This window comes from Paralichthys olivaceus, chromosome 2, assembly GCF_024713975.1.
Source record: "Paralichthys olivaceus isolate ysfri-2021 chromosome 2, ASM2471397v2, whole genome shotgun sequence".
NCBI lineage: Eukaryota > Metazoa > Chordata > Actinopteri > Pleuronectiformes > Paralichthyidae > Paralichthys > Paralichthys olivaceus.
The window spans coordinates 25184690-25204795 of NC_091094.1; the positions used below are offsets into that span (position 1 = coordinate 25184690).

Sequence of the window (20106 nt, forward strand, 5' to 3'; positions counted from 1 at the left end):
TCAAACAATATTTTGAAACTTAATATTTAGATTCTTCCACATATTTTATTTGTGCATCTTCCTACATTTGTTTTGCTTCAGTGTGTGTGTGTGTATACACATATACACACAAACACATGTGTATATACACACACACACACACACACATATATAGGGGTGTGTGTCAATGGCATCACAGCATCAGCTTCACTGTTAAACACGTGCACAGCTGGTGATGTTTGGTTGTACAGCACCTCCTACTGGCCACACATGTCATGACATCATTCAACTGTTGGGTCTCCAACATTGATGGTGAAAACTGCCACTCAGAACTGAACTGATATCAACATCAGTCGTATTACTGAGAGAAAACCAGATATATGTACACACAGCATTCTAAAGACTTTGAAGTATAGTTCCACCTACGGTATTTGCATGTGCTACCTTTGGTATTGTTACAAGCTGACAGAGGATAACGTCTCCTGTGTTGAGGGTGAAATAAAATCACTTGTTACTTGATGCCATTGAAATATTAGAAGTAAGCTAATATACAGAAATAACTTTTTAAATCATGTAGACTGATCGGTGATGAGTGGGTTTTTTCATAATACACAAATAAAAACCAAGGGGAAAAGTGGTAAAGGCAATTAAGGTATAAGTTTAATATTTTTGAAAAGAATGCATATACAAAGAACAAAGACTTTAGACAAAGCATTTGGTTTTGCACCAAAACAACAACAGGTTATAATAATTATATTGACTTGGGCTGGACGTCAACCCAACTCTAAGCCACCAGTAAAGAAAAACAAGAACCAACCAATCACAAATAATCTTTATCAAACAGTCTCTCTGCCATTGGAGGTTTTCATTCAACTAAACCAATCAAGTGGTTTCCTTGGTATAAACTGGCAGGTAAGAGTTCAGATGAGTTCCGACCCCTAAATGTAAAAGGAGTGAAAGTAACCTTTTTTTAATATATTTATATATATAAAATAAAAAAACAGCACAAAAAGAAAAAATGAAGAAAAAAAAAAAAGATTTTGGTAAAAACACCTGGAGCCTACATCAACATCGTCTGCCAGCTTACATTATAATTACATCTGTTAAACCTATCATTTAGAACAGAGACCAAGGTTCAGCTACATGCAGCGCAGCACACTTTGAATGGGTACGGCAGACTGGACAGCCCTTCACACCGCAGACACTCGGCCTGGATACAACAACACACTGCAGGAAGGCACCAAATTCTGACCTGGCACAGAAATCTGGTGGAAATTAGTCTTCATTTGTAAGTCGTCTACATATGGAACTTCAGCCAAGAAACGGTAGTTTTTACCCAGATGTCTCTGCTGTACCCATTCTAAGTGTGAGGTGATGACGGTGTTCAAACAGCGTCCTGCTTTACTCTTCCTTGGTCCCTGGCAACACATGAAGAACACACCGCTTGTTCTGCTAACACTGTTTAAGTTCCCTGCATCTAAAAGGCCAATTCCTGTGGTCAACTAGCAGACCCATTACTACTGGATGCCTTTAGCTCAAGTGATTACCACACTCCAAATGGACTGCACGGAGAGGACTGAATGGCCGATGGCGATATTAACCTGTTCGACTTCCTCATTGAGAGAGAGCTGTGAGGAGTTTTAGCCTGACTGCTTGAATGAATGAGTCCTATCAGACCTACACAGTTTCTTTAGTGGTTCAGAGTGCGTCTATCTGGAACATGAAATAAATATATCTCGACTTGTCGTGTGTTTCGGGAGGAGGGAGGGTGTTGGCAAATTAAACTACTCTGTTTGCAATTCCTTGAGTAACATAGGGGTCAGGCGATGAGTGTGCTCGTCAAGGGGGGTAGGGGTGGGGGGGCAGGATGACCAGCAGTATGAGCAGCCTCCAATCAGTTGGCTGGGTGGGGCTTATATCTATAGAGGCTTTACAGTGGCGGAGGACAACTAAAAGGCTGGGCCTCTTAAAATTGATGAGGCCACAACACTGACTGAATTAAAATCAATCTATAAAAAGCTTGAGAGTGAATTCTACTTGGGTGTAAGCTTGGTATCTGGATCACCTTCTGCTGGGAGCCCACAGCGGCCTATTCGCAAGGTTAGGTTCATCGTCTGTCCGAACTCAGACCTCGGGTGAGGCTTATTCTTATTATTGCAGAGAATTATCAGAAACTTGGTGAGCGGTTTTCCTTCTTGTGGAGGACAATGCTGTCAACCAGCTTTAGTAGAGCAAGGGAAAGGGGTTTGGGGGGCAGGGGTGTGTGTGTGTGTGTGTGTGTGTGCGTGTGTATGTTCTTAAGGATGTGTGGATGTGTTGTATGTGTGAGTGCCCTTTAAAAAGGTAGGAGCCTCTCATAGCAGCACACATTTGCGTTTCTTCTTGGGCTCTGGGGGCTCCAATGCAGCCAATATCGCCTCATCAAACACATTCTTTAGGCCTTTCTGTGAACACAAACACACAAACACACGGGCTCAGTGAGGGGGCATCGCAAACAAGCACACACACAGGCACACAAAAAGGTCAACTAAAGAAAGGCTGAGCACGCGATCAGCTTGAACAGAGGCAGAATAACCAGGTGAAAACAGAAGAGTCACTGAACATCATGTATTGGGGTTTCATAAACACGATGCAAGACCTGCTGGGGACAAAAAAAAATTAAACAATAATGCAAATAAATGACAAACACCTTTTTGTTGTTTCAGTAATTTGTGAGAGACGGGTCAGGGATAAAGTGTCAACAACATATCACATGCATGTGTAAGTGGAGCTGAAATCAACCAAGAAAGTGGAGGAAAAACACAACTCAGTCCCTGATGCCCCAGCAACACATACACACACACACACACACACACACACACACAACACACACGGAGTGGCCTTTTTATTCCACACCTCCTGTGTTTCCCCCCTGGCTCTATTCTTCAGATTAATACTGATGACTAATACCCAGCAGGAACACATCCAGACCGACAGAAAATATACAAGTAAAAAAACTTAACTGTGAATGTTTTTTCTCTCCTTTTGCCCCTGAGCAGAGCGGCTTTCACCATGAGCTCAGTCATGTGAAGTAACCAGAGCTGCTCCGACACAATGCTGCACTATGCAATAAACCAGTAAACCAGTAAGCCCCTCAGCCTGGCTCAACTCGCTGTTAAATTCTTCTCTGACAAAGCACTGGAAAAAGAAGGGAGCCACAGAGAAGAGAGCAAGTTCATCTGTCCTTTATTAATTTGTTACACAGGTCATTTCACACAATCATAGCTTTTATATTATCTGGACTTCCAACACAGCAGGATATGCACCAAAGCTGGTGGCGTCGTGTATAGAGAGCATTGGGCCAAATAAGTCAAACCATGTTATTTAGATTACAATTTAAAAGAAACTTGAAGCGTAGCTTGAAAATGAACCAAATCAATAGTATTATAGTACCAAAAAGGACAAGATATCATCTCGTGGTTATAATGACAAAATGGCCAAACACACTCTATCTGACATTAGCATTTAAACGTCCTACCGTGCATTCACAAAGTATTTAGAAACCCATTACTATTTTCACATTTTTAAGTTGCAGCCCTATGCTTCGATTGTTTAAAATGTTTTAAAATGAAAAGCTCAAATATCACACTGAAATATTTAGGTCCATAATTCAGTGTTAAATTGAAGCGCTTTTGGCAGCGAATACAGCCTCAAGCCTCTAGTACTTTGCAAAGATGTTGATTGGGATATAAATCCAGGCGTTCGCTGATGGGAAGGTGGACTTTCAGCTCAGTCTCTGGACCAGGTTTACTTTAAGGATATCTCCTTAAATATCTTTAAGGATATTTACTTTTTCACTTAACACCGATTCTGTAGGGGAAAAAAACAACTACACAATCTGATGCTGCGACCACCATGCTTCACCATTAGGATGGTTTTGGACCATTCTCTGTCCTTTGGGTGCTTTCATGTGTCTCTCAGTATGGAGAGGCTGATGTGTGACCACTCTACCATGAAGCCAAGATTGAGTGCAACAGTGATGCTTGTCCTATACGTATTTCTTTACTTGTCACAGGATCTCTGGAGCACATCCAGAGTGACCATCAGGTTCTTGGTCACCTCTCTTACCAAGACTATTATCTCTCAATCTCTAAATTTGTCTTAATCCTTTTTAATCCAAACCTCTTCAATTTAAGAGTGGGTGGAGGACACTGAGGCTCTTAGGAAATAACTATGAATGCAGCAGAAAGTGTTTTTGTAGTTTAACCCAGATCTGTGCCTTGACACAATCAACTTCATGGTTTGGCTTTTACTCGGATATGCTTCATCAGCAGTTAGGCCTTGTGTAGACAGTGAGAGTTTTTCAAAACCCTTAGTCAATCATTTATATTCATTCCTATTTAAGGTATTTTCATTCAAGGTGTAGAAACATCTAAGGAAATAGAAGGTGTCTGACCTAAATTTCAAGTAATAGCAAAGCATCTGAATACTCCTATCAATGTGATATTTCAGTTTTGCTTTGTTATAGTGAATTAAATGTAAATTGATAAGGGGATGTTTTTTTTATTTTTTATCATAAAGCTGCAACAGTGACAGGGTGTGAAATTTCTGAAAGCACCATATATGTAACATAGTCATACTCTTACGCTCTGTTTAATCATCACATCAACAGTAGTACAAAAAATACATTAGCATTAGAAATGGAAGATCTGTTTAGTCTTTAGATTGTTTTCTATGTGAAGCCACTGCCCCTCGCTGTGGTCTGAACCCCCCCCACATTCACTACTACTCCAGGACAGAAGGGAGAGAAACTAAAACAATGGCTACATCCCAAATTACATCCTGCATCCTCTGTAAGATAAAGTTGTACTGCTGGCCAGTGGCCACATAAACGAAGTACCGGGCCAAAGAAGGAAAACTAAAAATGCTAGAAGATTTACAATTTAAATAAAGTGGACATAAACCACTCCAGAAATAAGACTTGAAGTTAATTACCACAGTAAACAAACTAAATGTCAGCAGTTAGAGGTTAGGCAACAAGTCACTAAAGTGAATAAAAAGGCAGTAGAGTGAATGAGTCCAGAACACAGATTAGTTGTAGTTAGTGGCGGGGATAAGACTAATATCAGTATGATGGACTGGTTAGATGTCTGAGATTGAGACTGGGTTTAAAAAGCAGCACATGTAAAGAGATAGAATGAGGAGAGGAGAAGAAAGGAGAGAGATGGGGGAAAGGAATGAGAGAATAAGAGCAGTCATAAGAGAAGTGGCAGAGTTTAAAATATACAGCATTTCCCTTTTCCCTGCGTCTCAGGTGGCTCAAGGGCAGCTAGGATAGCTTCGTCAAATACATTCTTCAGCCCTCGCTACGACAGGAGAAAGGAAGAGAACAACAGCACAGTTAGCGGAGAAAACACAGAAAGGGGTAGGTGGAAGAGAGGAGAAGAGGAACATGGCAGAAGGAGGAGCAAACACAGAGAGGTGTAAGAGATACATAACCACTGTGTGAAGGAGAAGCACAAAGATGAAGGCGTAAGTGCAATAGCGGGCTGAATGTGAGGTGTGGACCAAATGCTGAGATCCCAGACAGGAAACAGGAAATGACATCAGCAGCTATGCAACAGTAGTGCCAGGGGAGGGGTGGAGGAAGGAAGGAGCAGGGAGTTGGGGGGGGGGCTCCATCAACACTATTGTTCTCTGTGTGAGTGAGTTAGTAAGGTGCAACTCATCTTATCATTTGAGTCGTGTTCCCATCATTCCCTACTTAGAGTCTCTATGCATCAACGCCATCAAGTATGCCATCAAGTACAAGAGTTAACCTATTAAAACCTGAGGCGCAGATTAAAGACACCCTCTAAAGTCTAAGCATTGTTGGAAAACATTCACCTAAAACCTATAAAGGGTTTTCCGAAGAGCTGACAGACTAAACATGTCTCTTACCAATTGAGTCTTGGTCAACAGTCTGTGTCTGAATCATCTTCATTGTAATTTTCATTGTTTTTATCATTGAAATTAATCTTGCTTGTGTCACTTCAGCAGCCACTGTCTGAAACGCAACTTCAAAAAAACTTTTCAGAAAGGTAAGGGCTCTAACAAACAAATGATGATCAGGGAATCACAATGTATTTCATAAGTCACTTGTCAAACGATGACATGGTGGAAGAGACACGTCTCATCTAGCCTCAATGGGTTAAATTAGTCCATTCAATTCAAGTTATAAGAACTAAGATACCACATTATGTGATTGTGAGCAAAATAATCTCGATTTTATAGTAATTCCTTTCACACACTAGACATTATAACTCTCATTAAAAACATTAAACTAAATGTTACATGCTACTGAAGACACTAGCAGTAGGCTTGTCTGCACATCCACTTTCCGATTACTCAAAGTTATCTCTTTAACTTCATCTAAAGCAGCACTTCACATTACAAGATATTTTACCTTCGAAAGAAAAAATGACATCATTTGTCATTGAGTTATTGATGTTTTAATATTATTTGTTGACCAGCACACATTCCACTCTGGTTGTGGGTGGCAGGCCCTCTGTACAGGGAAGGTATCTAAGTTATATGAATATGTAACATCGCTGAATTCACAACATAGAACATGCAAAATAAACCAACCACAGCGTGCACAGGCCAGGGGGATATGTGGACAGGTTCCTCTTTCCTCCACTTTCTTATTTGGTGTGAATGGAGTGTATGAGAATTGTGTATATGTACATAGTTACTGTGTATTACCTGTGTGAGGGCTGAGCACTCCACATATTTCACAGCCTTGAGGTCTCTCGCCAGCTTCTCAGCTGTCTCCGGGGTGATGGGCTTCTGCTTGTTCTTGGCCAGCTTCTCTATAGTTGAGGGGTCATCCCGCAAGTCAATCTGCGTCCCAACTAGGAGGAAGGGGGTCTTTGGACAGTGATGGGTGATCTCTGGAACCCACTGAATAAAAACACAACATGCACACATGCTTTTAACATCAGATTATCAGACCAACTGCTGCCCTTTTTCTGAGTTGTCCTCCAGATTATCTACCAGACCTTAATATCCATTTTGGATATCATGTGTACTGGACAGAATAATTTAAGCAACTCAAAAAAAGTTAAGAGAATTATTTCTTCTCATTCAACAAACCTTATGAGCCTCTGATCGTGTCCAAGACTAAGGAGAACAATACACTTGCCGACCAGAATGCTTGCTGTTACGATAGTAACTGAATCAGTATTCAAATGCTGTGTTTGTTCTCGTTGTATATAACCACAAAAATCTCAATAGCCCCTGGAATAAAACGAAAAACCTTTTCATTTTGTCAGTATGGTTGACTGAGTTTAGATTGATGTTTGAAAATTGATCTACAAATCAATAAAGTTTGCAATACTACTGAAGTATAATGAAAACATTTGTGATATTACTCACTAACAAAAGCTACAAATACACATCACAATGTCAAACTGGGATTGCTATATAAAAATATTTTTATGAGAGGATTTAAGAACTACTGATAATAATAAACTTTATAATTCACAGTTCAAAAGAACAAAATTCCAGTGGCAAGAAAAAAAGGAGGATGGGCTGCACTTGCCTTTTCTTTAACGTTTTCAAACGAGGAGGGAGACACAACAGAGAAACAGACGAGGAAGACATCTGTCTGAGGATAACTCAGAGGTCGTAACCTGTCGTAGTCTTCCTGACCTGGAAAAACCACATCCAAACATGTTTAATTACAAACCACAGGACTCACCTCCGTCTAAGCGTGAGAACTACTTGCAACTATCACACTGGACATGAACAAATGTTAGTCTGTGGATGAAATATAAAGAAATACTTTTTATTCATCATTTCCTTTTAGTTCACTGTACAGTGCATGAGGACAGGGGCTTAAGGGATGTTTGAGTCCACAAAACACGGAGTATCAGGGGTAAACAGTGTTACAGCTAAATCCAAAATTTAAGTAAATGGTGAGTCCTTCAACGTAAAAAAAAAAAAACATGCCTCCATGCTGCGTCTGTGGTGTCATCTAAGTGTACATAAGCCCCAACACTCAAATGACTCGAAACTGTGTCATTCACACCATGTTTTTAGCATAAATGTCCTCTGATATCCTCCCCCAGACCCACATTCGGTTGTGGATGACCTTGTTTCATTTCGTTTGAAGAAGGACTCCCCATTTACTCCAATTGTATTGGATTTGGCTGCAACGCTGTTTACCACTGAAACTTCAATAGTGTTTTGTAGACTCAGGCACTTCACCCAACCCTCCATCAGCATAGTGGTGAGTAGATAATGAGTGAATTTTCATTTTTAGGTGAACTATCCCTTCAATAGACAATAATTACATAAAAAGGAGAACCTGGATGAACCAATTTAAACAAGTGATGGTTGGAAAAATAAAAGACAAACCTGCTGTATCAAACAAGCCCAGAGTGTAGGGCTCGCCTCCAATCATTACAGTAACAGCATAGTTATCAAAGACCTATAACACACACACCAAAACCAAGGGTTAGTTATTATAAATGATCTATGCATTGTGTAAATACATTTTGTGAGAAACATGGTGTTGTTAGTGAAACACTGAATGAGTTTATATATTCTAAGCAAAACATCATTCCATATTGTTAAAATGGCTCTACAGCTGCATTTTCAGCTGCAGGTGGTCAAAACAGATTTTACTATGGTTTGATGCATGTTGAAGGCAACCAAAAAAAACAAGATACATTTATTGTTATGTATTCAGAAGAACTGTAGTGCTCAATAACAGCAAATGACCTGGAAGTCTGACTAGCTAAAAGGCTGGGCTAACCTTTCTAAACATCACAAATAGCCAGCAATTAGATTAATTAAGACTTAGTATTTGGTTCACAGCGTTCATCAAACCGACACCAGTCATGTTTCAAACTGACCATCCTGTTCTCTATTGTTCAAAACTAATGGCATTTAGTTATTCTAGCAAGTATATCAATCTTGGTAAATTGTGCACAGAGGTAGAATAGAAATCATATGTCAACTGTGAGCCAGCAGTGGCTAAAAGATGAACCACGTTTACATTTACATACCGTCAGTAGAAGTCCTGTTAATCAGTGTAACAGTCGTGCACTCACTTACCGTAGGTACATATTCAGAGGGAAACTTGTTTGTGGTGTAAGAGATGAGCAGGCAGGTTTTACCCACAGCACCGTCCCCAACGACAACACACTTAATGGTCTGCATAGCTGTGTTTTACAGTCTTCGCTACTCATTCAATATCTGGGAGAAAAAAACAAAAAGGAGACAAAACTTCATTAGTTAATGGCACCGAGAGCAGAGACAATCACCATAAGCAAATATTAAAACTGCTGCCCAGAGTTCAGCCTCTTTGGCCTTTAAGCTTTGTTTTACAACACTGAATCACAGTGGATGAAATTCTGCTTGGTTGGCATTTGCACATCGACTCACTATAAGCGGTTGATTACTATAACTGAATTATGTAGCATCTGTATGATAGTCCCAGAACTTGAGGGAAAGTAACAGCACTTATTAAGATAAAGGCTATAGTTTAAATGTTAATTTGTTTGAAATGACCGCCACATTGTCAACACTGATCAACACATAATGATCGATACGTTTGAGTGAGTAAAATCACCTTTGAAAGCGCACATTAAACGCTTTGAGTGGTCATCAATACCAGAAAAGCACTGTAAGAATTCAGACCATTTATAGAGAGACCATTCACTCTTTCTGCTACACAGGGCTTACTCTCACCTGGACAAAGGGAGCGGCACATTGAGGATTATTATTGATTTTTCCAGTGCCTTCAATACCACCCAGCCTCTCCTACTGACACAAGCCATCAGAGATGAGATTGGACTCAAACCCGGTAACTTGGATTACTGACTACCTCACAGAGAGACCACAGTATGTCAAGCTGAAGGACTGCATCTCTGAGACTATGTCAGTAGCACTGGGACACTGCAGGGGACTGTGCTCTCTGTCTCCTGTTTTGTTTACCGCCTACACTTCTGAGTTGTAACACTGCTCAGAGTCATGTCATATGTAGCAGAACTTTTGAAATGTGCAGGTTGAACCATCTACAGCTGAACCTCCAAGATCAAAGAAATTGTCGTGGACTTCCGGAGGACCCGGCCACATCTGCATCCAGTCTCCATTGAGGGGGCTGATGTTGAGGTGTTCAGGACCTAATAATACCTCATACTGCAGCTGGATGATAGACTGGACTGGTAAGTGAACACAGGCACCCTGCACAGAAAGGGGCAGAGCTGGCTCTGTTTCCTGAGGAGGCTGGGGTCCTTTAACATCTGCAGGAAACTGCTGCTGATGTTTTACCAGTCAGCTGTTACGAGCATCCTCTTTTATGCTTTGGTGTGCTGGGGAGGCAGAGTAGAGAGATGCTACGCGGCTGGACAGACTGGTGAGGAGAGGTGGCTCTTTGGTGGGCACTGGGCTGGAATCCCTCATAAGGGGCAGAAAGAAGGACCCTGAACAAACTGCTGGATATTATGAACAATACAGACCAACCCCTGACAAGGCAGAGTACATTCAGTGGCAGACTGCTTTCTCAGTCCTGTTCAACAGACAGACTGACGAGGTCTTTCATCCTCCAGGCCATGACAGTACAACTCCTCTCAGACTTATTCTTCACTCATTTTAATTCTTTTGATTGACTGTTTAGTGTCCAACTGGATGTCTAAATTTCCCTTGGGGTTAATAAAGTATCTGACTAGCCATCAGAGCCTTGTATATTTGAGCATCACTTAGATCTAAATTACAACTTTATTGTTCAACACTGACACTGTGTGAGCAGGACTTACGGAAGGAGAATTAAAAAAAAAGGAGACCAGAGAAGCTCAACGCCACATGCTGCTTTAATTTCTTGACAATTACAAAAAAACCTTGAACAAACCTAAATCTAAAAATGCTTTTAACCCATATCTGTGTAAAAACTAATTGACACAGGGGTTCAGCTGTATTTATGGGGAGATAACGTCAACTACCCAATGAAAAAGTGCAACTCCCCAATCAAACAAACATGGCAGTGTCCAGACATCCGCATGAGATTTTTTAATTCAAGGAATCCAGGGGCCAAACAGATCCACAGCTGGAGACAGACCATTTAGATAGAAAATAACATGTTATCAATGTACTTCAAAGAAAAGATGCTGCAAATTTTGTGACTGTACAAAATTAAATGTATTAGGAAATCAAAAGACAAGAGATGGGGGTTGTCTTTCCACAAAATTCCCATGAAACAGACTAAAAATCAAATCAGCAATTGTCTGAAACAACAAAGATGGCAAGGAAAATGGCTCACATGATCCTCGTCTGACTGGGCTTTATGTTTACATATATTACGGCATTGTCAAAAATCTCACAACAACCAAATTACCTAGCATTTGTATACAATCATTTCAGGGGTGTCTTGTGACATTGTGTAAAACTGAATGCTGCAGGGGTGGAAGAAAACTGGATGTCTGTTCTGGTATCACTTCAGAAGAAACTTGAAAATAAGATTTAAGTGTAACCCTTGTCTGATCACCAAAACGTATATACACTCCTCTGATAAAGATGTCACCATAAACAAGCACAGTCACCTGGGTTATAAATATCGCCTCACAACTGAACATTTGAACCCAAAACCATTCTGTAAAACACATTTTAGCAAGATGTGGTCAGACCACTAGCTCACACCGATGCTGAGACTGAGCCTAAAAATCTGAAGCCAAACAATCATTACATGACAATTTTTAGAATCCAAACAGTGTTGTGGTCATGACAGGTTACCTGTTAGACAACACGACAGTGTTCTGCACAAGTGTCCCTGTACGCCATGACAGTAAGCCAACAAGCATACAGCCAGAAACCGAAAATTTAAGTTGCAGCATGGAATTTAGTTAAAGCTGAGAAGATTTGTCAAGTAATAAATAAGAGAAAATAAATAGTCGACTACCATGATAATATTTTTTGGAAATCTTTCAAGGCAAAATGTCTTACGTAATACATGTTTTCTGCTGCTTTTCTTATCTCGGCTACATCGACACTGCTACATTTTTATTTGAAAACACATCAACTCAGCATGGATTGCTCACCACCTTGCATCCATACTACTACAGAGTTTGAGAGCTGAAGAAGTTTGGAAACACTGCGTGTCCAATTTTAGCTTAACAACTCCTGGGTTGCGTTTTAGACTGGACAGGCAGGAAGAGAGATGACGGAAACAGTTACATACACACTCACAACCGATTGCTGAGTGGTGCATTGGGTAATGACGTAGCCTTCGCTGATTTGTCTGGCTCCAATAACATGACTCCTTCTGGAAGAAAATATTAGGCATTAGCCTCTGCAAGCCAGCCTTACTGGCCCTGTCTTCTTTGTAAACGTCTGTTCTGCAGTTAAATTCTGCATTTTTTGCAGGGTTGCTGTTGGTTTCGTTTCATTATGGGTTGTATAAGTGCTACCCCCGTACCCCCTGTGAGTCATGTGTCCTAAAGTGTGAATTGTAGTGAAACTTCCTGGGGCTGGAAGCATGTATTCTGCATATAAAACAATAAAATAATTACCCGCATATTAATCCATAATTAAATATGATGAAATAATAGCTGGCTGCACCTGTCAGTTAATTAAATCATTATCTGTATTCACACTTGTGGTTATCCTGTTGTGTTGTGAAAACACCTTCATAAAACTTGACCTTGAGTCTGTCTGGAACATGGCAGTGCTGCCTGGTGCAGTGTGCATTTTGAGTCAACACATATTATGTGGAACACACCACAGTATTCCCCCATTTCTGCTCCACAAGTTCCAGTATGTCAGCGCGAAGCCACTGCAGAGCTCTGCACCAATGTGTGGGGGTGGGGGTGTCATTGAGAGAAGCAGGAGGGACAAAACTGCAGACGCCAAATCTTTCAGTGTGATCGTGGTTTGACAAATAAATAGTGCACAGGTGATGTGTGCTCACAAGAAATCGAACAAAGTAATTTCTTTAACATGAATTCCTTTGCAACCTAGGCTAGAATTATGTCTGATAGGTCTATATGTAATATTTTGCACTGCTGCCTATATCAGTCACAACTATTTATTAATCGTATTAACCACAAGACAAAAATCATATCAACTGCCAACTGTGACTGTTCACAGGTGAGAGTGGTGGGGGTTTACATCCCCACTGCTGTAAAAGTGACTTCTATTGGTTTGTAGATGAGCCACAATGAAAGGGGACCGAATAGCATGGACATCCCAGTTAACTTCTCTCTAGCAGGTGAAACTATCACCGACAAGGACTACATCCTGTGAGCAGGTGGTATGAAAGAAAATTGAAACTGCCTCTTCTGGCAATGTGTTACCCTACTCCACAAGGCATATAACTATCACTTATTAAATTGCCAGTATATTTTTGCAGCCAAGTGCATGACTGAAAGGATAATATGGATTAGCAAACACTTGGATGGTAATTTGGTAACACAGGAACATTAACCTTACAGAAAGCTGCTAAATAACTTGATGTGATTTCAGATCAGACAAATCCTTAAATCATCAGGTTGAGAAGAATAACAATTTGATGAAAGAAAATACAAGAACAAGTACTTTTGAAAAGAAAATGAACATGTCTTGATAAAAGTATGTTAGACAGGTCTCATTTCCTTGGGCAGATTGTTCCAAAGCTTCAGGGTCATGACAGCAAACACTTGCTCCCTTTTATTTCTCAGCTGAGGATCTAGAGCAGATAGAAGACCTCTGCCAAAGAATCTAAAAATGCCTGTACATACTGGTTTAAGAGTCTGGCAGCTGAATTCTGTACAGTTCAGTGTCAACCATTTTTTGGTTCAGGAAAGTAAAACTGCATTTGCAATGCAGACGTTTCAAAAAGAATGTTTGTAGAATATCAAAGATAATGGACACACAAGTGCACAAGCTTTGTATTGTTGTGTTCAATGATAATATTACTAAAAATTTTAAAAGACAATTTTATATGGTGAGGACTATAAAAGCAACAGAATAATCAATAACTTAATTGAAATGAGTTGATCTGTTATCTTTGGAATACTGTGCTCAATTCAGAGTTTTCCCAACATACTGAGATATGAAGTGAATACATAGTCATTTTAATATCTCAAGTTTAGAGAAAGAGATTCAAGCTAAAAACCTTTAATAAACAACATCATGGATAACTACGCCGTAGGCACCATTTCAACATCTTTACCACTGTGGACTGTGAGGCAACCGTATCACTGCACAGTGATCCACGTTTCATTCATTCAACAGTGTAATGACTAATTTCTTTCTGCTATATGACAGAAGAAAATCTAAAAACTTATTTTGGGTGCAACTGTGAAATAATTGACAAACTCAAAGCAAAGCACCTCAGTGTGCAGGTGGTCAACAGAGGGAGGCTGCAGCAGCATTAATGCTGCCAGACTTAATCCACGCAGCCAGCACTGAGAGGGTGGGTCATCTTAAACACTGGTGAAGGCTGCCAACGTCGAGCTTGATGTGGCTTTTTATCCCAACATGAAATGAACACTGTGTTTAACATCTAGCAAAATCATTTACAACAAAACTCAATAGATGGGAGCACTGTGCATCTCTGTAGAGCTGAATACTTGTACCAGCCAGAGTCCCACATTAGTGCATCCTAACAGCGAACATCCTGCGATTACACCGGATTTAACATTTCCTTAACAATTGGTCGAAGCTTCCCCCTCATTAATCTGAGACAGATCATCTCCCAGAAAACCAGCGACACGCAGATCGCAAATCACAGAACCCGCAAGTATGTTCGTCTGACTTCCACCCAAATAATAAGAGTTGTCCGAAAATGGAACGTCACATTAGCGTGGTCAGTTTACGACTAATGAAAACTTTGAGTACAGACACTGTGACAAACTTCTGACCATCATCATCCTGCACGTTCGACCGACGCTTACCCACTGCAACACTTAGGACCACCACGCAGAGATGACCAGTAAAAGCCATCGTTAGCTTGGATGCATTAGCCTGAGCTGCTGTATTTCGGCCATATATCCCCGGCCTCAATCTGGCCTCATTTCCTGCCGGTTGTCTAAACCCGCGTTAAACTTACCAGCTTCCTCTCTTGAAACACAGTCAATGATATTTGAACCAAACATCAAACTGTACAAACACAATTCCCCAGACTCGGTTTCGATTAGGAGAACATTTAATGACCTGGCGTTTGATACTCCTGAGCTCGCTAAGCAGCTAACAGCTAACTAATAACTACCTGCTTCTTTAACCATTGACTGACTTTACTTGAGGACATATTAGAGGATAAATAACTGACCTATATAATAATTGTAATTTACAGGTTGTTACAACTCGCTGAGATTGATTTGCTAGCCTCCACTATCTGCCTGCTTTGCTAACTATCCTCCCCAGTCGGCTTGCTAGCTAGCTAGCTGAGCTAACCTTAGCGGATGCTGTGGCCGAATGATATTTATATAATCTGTCAATTCCAACTACTGTCCCACAGACGTACAGCTCAGATGACGCTGACAGGATTCAAAAGAAAAAGCGACAACAATACCACCTCAATGAAAGAGAAGCGGACATTAGCTTCTTACCGTCTCCTCTGTTTGTGTCTGTACGCCGGGCGTTGGCAGCTCCGTGCTAGGGGCTTCCCAGTCAACAGCACAGGGACACGTTGCGTGTTGAACTCCTACGTAATTACGTTAATAATTTTACTACGACCAGGCCGCTTCCGTCTCATTAGGCCCATAAATAACTCAGTAGTTCTGTAGAGTTCCAGTCCTGAAGACTGTACGACAGCTTAAAAGTCATGAGATTGTAACATCTGAAAAGGTGACCTTTAACCCAAGCTATAGTGCTGTATGTACAGTATTTAATGTCAACAATCACGTTCAGCTCACTTTGTACAAGTTTCAGACAAGAAATTTCCCTACAAGGAATTTCCCTACATCTATTTTGAATCAATACTAAATGATGTATTTGCTTGGTGAATGCAATACACACCACAGGACAGCCTGTACAGATGATTGCACAACATGATTGAATTCTGCTCCATTTGATTAAACCTGCTTTCATCTTTTTAACCTTTTAAACATGCATCCTACTCCACCAAAACTACAGAGACTTGTAACTGTCCACCAACAGAACATATGACAAAACCAAACAGGTGGCAAATCCAAAATATGAATTCTAAATCAAGTAAATGTTATGTGATTTGGAGCAGGGAGTGAGTTTGACCTACATAAGAGCATTGTAATACTGTTGTCTGCCAGTAGATGACAGTGTAGTACAACTAACTAAATACCCAACAACTGTTGTGAGGGTTTGAAAGCAGAGTAAATTTAGATACAAACAACAAGTAGTAAGAAAAACAAACTTTATTCTCAAAATGGATCCATGAAGTTACATTAACAGAAATGCACTCAATCTTTTACAGAAAAAAAAAATTAGGAAAAACATTTCTTCCGACAAAAGTTAGGATTGTAGGTGATTGCATTGTCCTAGGTGGACACACTCTGCAGCAGGGTAATGTTGTCTCCTTTCAACATGATCCTCCCTGGGAGACACAGACAGAGGAACAAGGGAGGAGGATCAAAGTAGGATGACGATGGATGGAAAGAAAAATTGGGAGGCAAGTTATTCCTTGTGTTAGTATGAAATGAGACACAATTTATCTACAGTTTTAATAAAATTCACAGTCAACCAAAGAAGTCAGCATGATAAGCAAAACTGTTTTTGTGGGTTTACAGGAGGAATCTGTCATTCTCTAATGAGGCCTATATGTCAATTTAACATGTCAGTCCTTTTGTCAAGGCTGAGAAAATTGTTAACTGACCCTTATGCCAGGCTCAGACAACGCAACTTTAAAAGTTGATGGATGGCTGTGCACGTTAAACAGCATGCTATCTTTTGATGGCTAGTCTTGTTGTCACCTACTACACAACCTACTGGCGACAGGAAGTTACATACTACACTACTATCTTCAGGAGAAACACCAGAATGGTCCCAAAACCAAGCTTCCAAAAACACAAAAGAGACACCTGACTGATCCTCCAGCTTTTCTGTGTCATCCTGTTCAGACAATCACACGACAGGCTGGAGGAGAGGTCAGGTGAAACAAAATTGTCAAAACTTATTTTCATAATTTAGGGGAAATAACTTTATATCTAATAAACAGACTCACATTTTGATTTTGTGTGGCGTATAGTGGAACTTAGTTTAGTACAAAATCAATTTCTACAGTACTGCATTTGCATAAAAGCAACATGTAAAAGGCAGGGGCCACATTACTCCTTCATGTACCTTCACTAGCGTCACCCCATCCTGCACTCTGGTTGGCTGCAGTTCGTCTAAATATTAACCCAGCTCAAAAAGCAGTCGAACTCAGCAAAATGTCAGCTGTAGTGAGAACTAAGCTTTAGGCAACAACATTTTAATGTATAAAGGAATAGATGTGCCTCTGTTAAAAAAGAAAACACCAATACTTTAAAATAATATTTCAAATAACATGGGGTTCAATTTTACAATGGAACATCAAGTTTCACACGTTACAGACACCTACAGCTGCTGTGAACAGACTAAAACGCACCAATAGGCTGACAGTTCCCCCATAGTTTCATAATGATTACATTTTTTTACACTTCTCAAAATCACACAATAGATCTCTACCTTGAAGTGTTGTACTGTTGTTCCATTGTATAGCTGTGTGCAGCTAGCTTGTCTTAGGAATTATTGTGTAAAAAGGGGGGACTTGAAAAAAAGGGTGTACTCTTACCCAGTGGCTTTCTGTTCTTAGTCTTCATGTGGACTTCCTCAGAATCATCTAGAACCAGGTTCATGTACTCGTCAAAACCCTACGATTGAAAAGGAATAGTGAGGAAAACCCATTAACGTCAATGGGACCCATGCAAGAACATTTTAACCTAATCCCTTCAATACTACATATATTTCTGAGACTAACTAGTGTAAACAACTTTAAATAGTTGAGCCTCTAATGACTGCTCTAATATACAACCATACACTAAAATATATGTCCTTCATTGGGTTGTGTTAAATCAAGTGGCCTTGAAATTAAGCTGGGACAATTTTCTGTGCACAGTCATGTTTTCCCACAGCATTTATTATAATTTATATAACATTCATTTGTACGTGTTCAGTCTCTTCAGGAAAATTGAAATTTAAGAAAAGATGAGTTAGTTGTTGATTTGAAAACAGATGCCTCAATGATCATTGTTTATATCAGAAGCAAGCCCTTCCACAAGTGGTTTTCCTTATTAGCCAGTATTTCATTTAGCATCTCATTATTGGCAGGTTTCGTATCATTTACCAAATGTACACCCATTGTCAGATTATAACCATCTCACACTGGACAAGGGCTCACAATCTTGTCAATTAGCTACATGTGAATGAAATTTAAATTCAAGTTCAATACAACTACAACAAAAAAACCAGCAAACAGACCACTTACAATAATACAGCCCTCTATCCTCATGTTCACCTGTTCATACAACCAGACCTGGATCCGTGAGCGCTGAGAATTGGAAGATCAAGGTATAAGAATACAATTTTAATATATAAACACACAAATCATAATTGATTGTAAAAAATTGTTGGACTTAATACTTACATTTTGTAGATACCTGAAAATAAGGTTCTGGTGCATGAAGTTAAGGAAATTCAATGTTTATATTCAGACACAAATACAAACAATGTTTATGCATTCATTGGTTCTGATAATATTCAGATTGCACACCTGACCAGAGCTTTCAGGAACACAGTGTGATGAGCAGTACTGACAACACTTTCAAACTCAATCTTATTTTCATTGCTAATAATAAAGGGGTACAATTAGCTCATTAAAGTTTAGGTTACAACCGTTGTATCTTAAAACTTTGTTCTGAAGAAAGCTAAATGAAGCATGCTGCAGAAAAGTGCGCACGTTTCCGCAAAGGACGATACAGATTAGTTGCTTTGGATCGTTTGTAGTGAAACTAAGGTAGGTTGGCATCATCCTGCAGATGAGTTTCTGAACTGATCAGGTAGTTGTTTGGTCTGTAAAATGTCGGCCAATAGTTCTTATTCCATTAATAATTAGAGAGACAGTGTATTCAAGCATTAGATGACCATTTATGTTTAGCTCAATGATGAATCGTTCCATTTACAGGTACATTTTCTAGCTTATTACGTATTTTATTGTTTCGGCTCTACCATATGTCCTGTTAGCTAACCACGTAATGTATGAGCCGAAAGTTATTACAGTCTGTTCTCACATATAAGCTGAGAGAATGATCATGCAATAGATTTCACAATATAAACAGGAGAACTGTTGTAGCCAGTTCGGCTGTGCTAAGGCTAGAGCTCCACGCTGGTCCTGTTAATGAACACAAAGAAACACAGCAGTTAGTAAAGATATCCCAGCTCACAACACTTTCTGCTTCTCGAACCGAGTATTAGTTTCACAACATTTGAGTTGAAGTGGCTTAAATCCTTCGCCTTGCTTGGAAATGATTGGCTAGCTGGCTAGCTAACAAGAAAAGGCTAACCTAGCTGCTACATTTTCCCAGTTCAGGCGCGGATGTCGCTCGACGCCATGAAAAGGATACGATGGGCTGCACCATCACCTTCTGGACCTTCTGTCCCTGTCCTCTGTACGCCATGTCGCCACAAAAATACCAGCGGAGGGAAGAAAAAGAAACAATTAGCACCGTTTTCAGAAAAACGTACTTCAACGAAACACTCACGTTGAGAATTCGCTTCAATGGCGCGTTTCCTTCCGCGTGTAATGCCTGTGCCACTAAAAAGTATCATGACGTCAATAGAGCGCCTCCACAGGTAGGAGGTCTTTACCGCACCTACACAGTGCTCCAGCACGTCCAGTACATTTAATACACCAAGATACTATAAGAATACAATAATACATCAACATTAATGGGCTGTTAATAACAAAACTATAAACTAAACAAGTCTTTCTGTAAGTCAGTGTGGGAGTACAACATTGGTCAACCATAAAAACAGACTTCATTCGTTTTTTCACATGACCTACAGTTGCTGTCTGTACATCCTATCTGCACCGTGTAAACTGTCTGAAGTCCGAATCCAGGGGTGGTCAGATACACACACAGATGTTGGAGATGATAGTTTGGATCATTGCCCTGTTGAAAAAATGGTTCCCCC

At 40.1% G+C, this 20106-nt stretch overlaps 2 protein-coding genes across 4 annotated transcripts; both read right to left on the reverse strand.

Annotated features, from left to right (window-relative positions):
* Positions 1–617: 617 nt before the first annotated feature.
* On the reverse strand, positions 618–15851 carry cdc42 (cell division cycle 42). Of its 3 annotated transcripts, none has more exons than XM_020086676.2 (6): positions 15528–15851; positions 9061–9201; positions 8359–8431; positions 7541–7650; positions 6703–6900; positions 618–2423 (listed from the first exon to the last, which is right to left on the reverse strand). In XM_020086676.2, exons 2-6 carry the CDS (start codon positions 9163–9165, stop codon positions 2334–2336), a joined length of 576 nt encoding a protein of 191 aa, XP_019942235.1. In that variant the 5' UTR covers positions 9166–9201; positions 15528–15851; the 3' UTR covers positions 618–2333. The 3 variants fall into 3 exon arrangements, with proteins under 3 accessions (XP_019942235.1, XP_069369311.1, XP_019942236.1); XM_069513210.1 differs by having other exon boundaries at positions 15494–15532; XM_020086677.2 differs by lacking the exon at positions 618–2423 and adding an exon at positions 5098–5324 and having other exon boundaries at positions 15528–15667.
* A 441-nt stretch (positions 15852–16292) lies between these two features.
* snrpe (small nuclear ribonucleoprotein polypeptide E) lies at positions 16293–19764 on the reverse strand. Its single transcript, XM_020086360.2, has 5 exons — positions 19536–19764; positions 18560–18586; positions 18401–18463; positions 17708–17786; positions 16293–16489 (listed from the first exon to the last, which is right to left on the reverse strand). Exons 1-5 carry the CDS (start codon positions 19587–19589, stop codon positions 16434–16436), a joined length of 279 nt encoding a protein of 92 aa, XP_019941919.1. The 5' UTR covers positions 19590–19764; the 3' UTR covers positions 16293–16433.
* Between the last annotated feature and the right edge of the window lie 342 nt (positions 19765–20106).

Excerpts from the sequence above, each read along its gene's own strand:
- cdc42 (XM_020086676.2), bottom strand. The coding sequence starts at position 9,165 with ATGCAGACCATTAAGTGTGTTGTCGTTGGGGACGGTGCTGTGGGTAAA. Across the intron at positions 7,651-8,358 it reads GGGCTTGTTTGATACAGCAG|GTCAGGAAGACTACGACAGG; the intron begins GTTTGTCTTTTA and ends TGGTTTTTCCAG. Across the intron at positions 2,424-6,702 it reads AGTGCTCAGCCCTCACACAG|AAAGGCCTAAAGAATGTGTT; the intron begins GTAATACACAGT and ends TTGTGTTCACAG.
- snrpe (XM_020086360.2), bottom strand. The coding sequence starts at position 19,589 with ATGGCGTACAGAGGACAGGGACAGAAGGTCCAGAAGGTGATGGTGCAG. Across the intron at positions 18,464-18,559 it reads TTTTCAGGTATCTACAAAAT|CGCTCACGGATCCAGGTCTG; the intron begins GTAAGTATTAAG and ends TCCAATTCTCAG. Across the intron at positions 16,490-17,707 it reads TAAGAACAGAAAGCCACTGG|GGAGGATCATGTTGAAAGGA; the intron begins GTAAGAGTACAC and ends TGTGTCTCCCAG.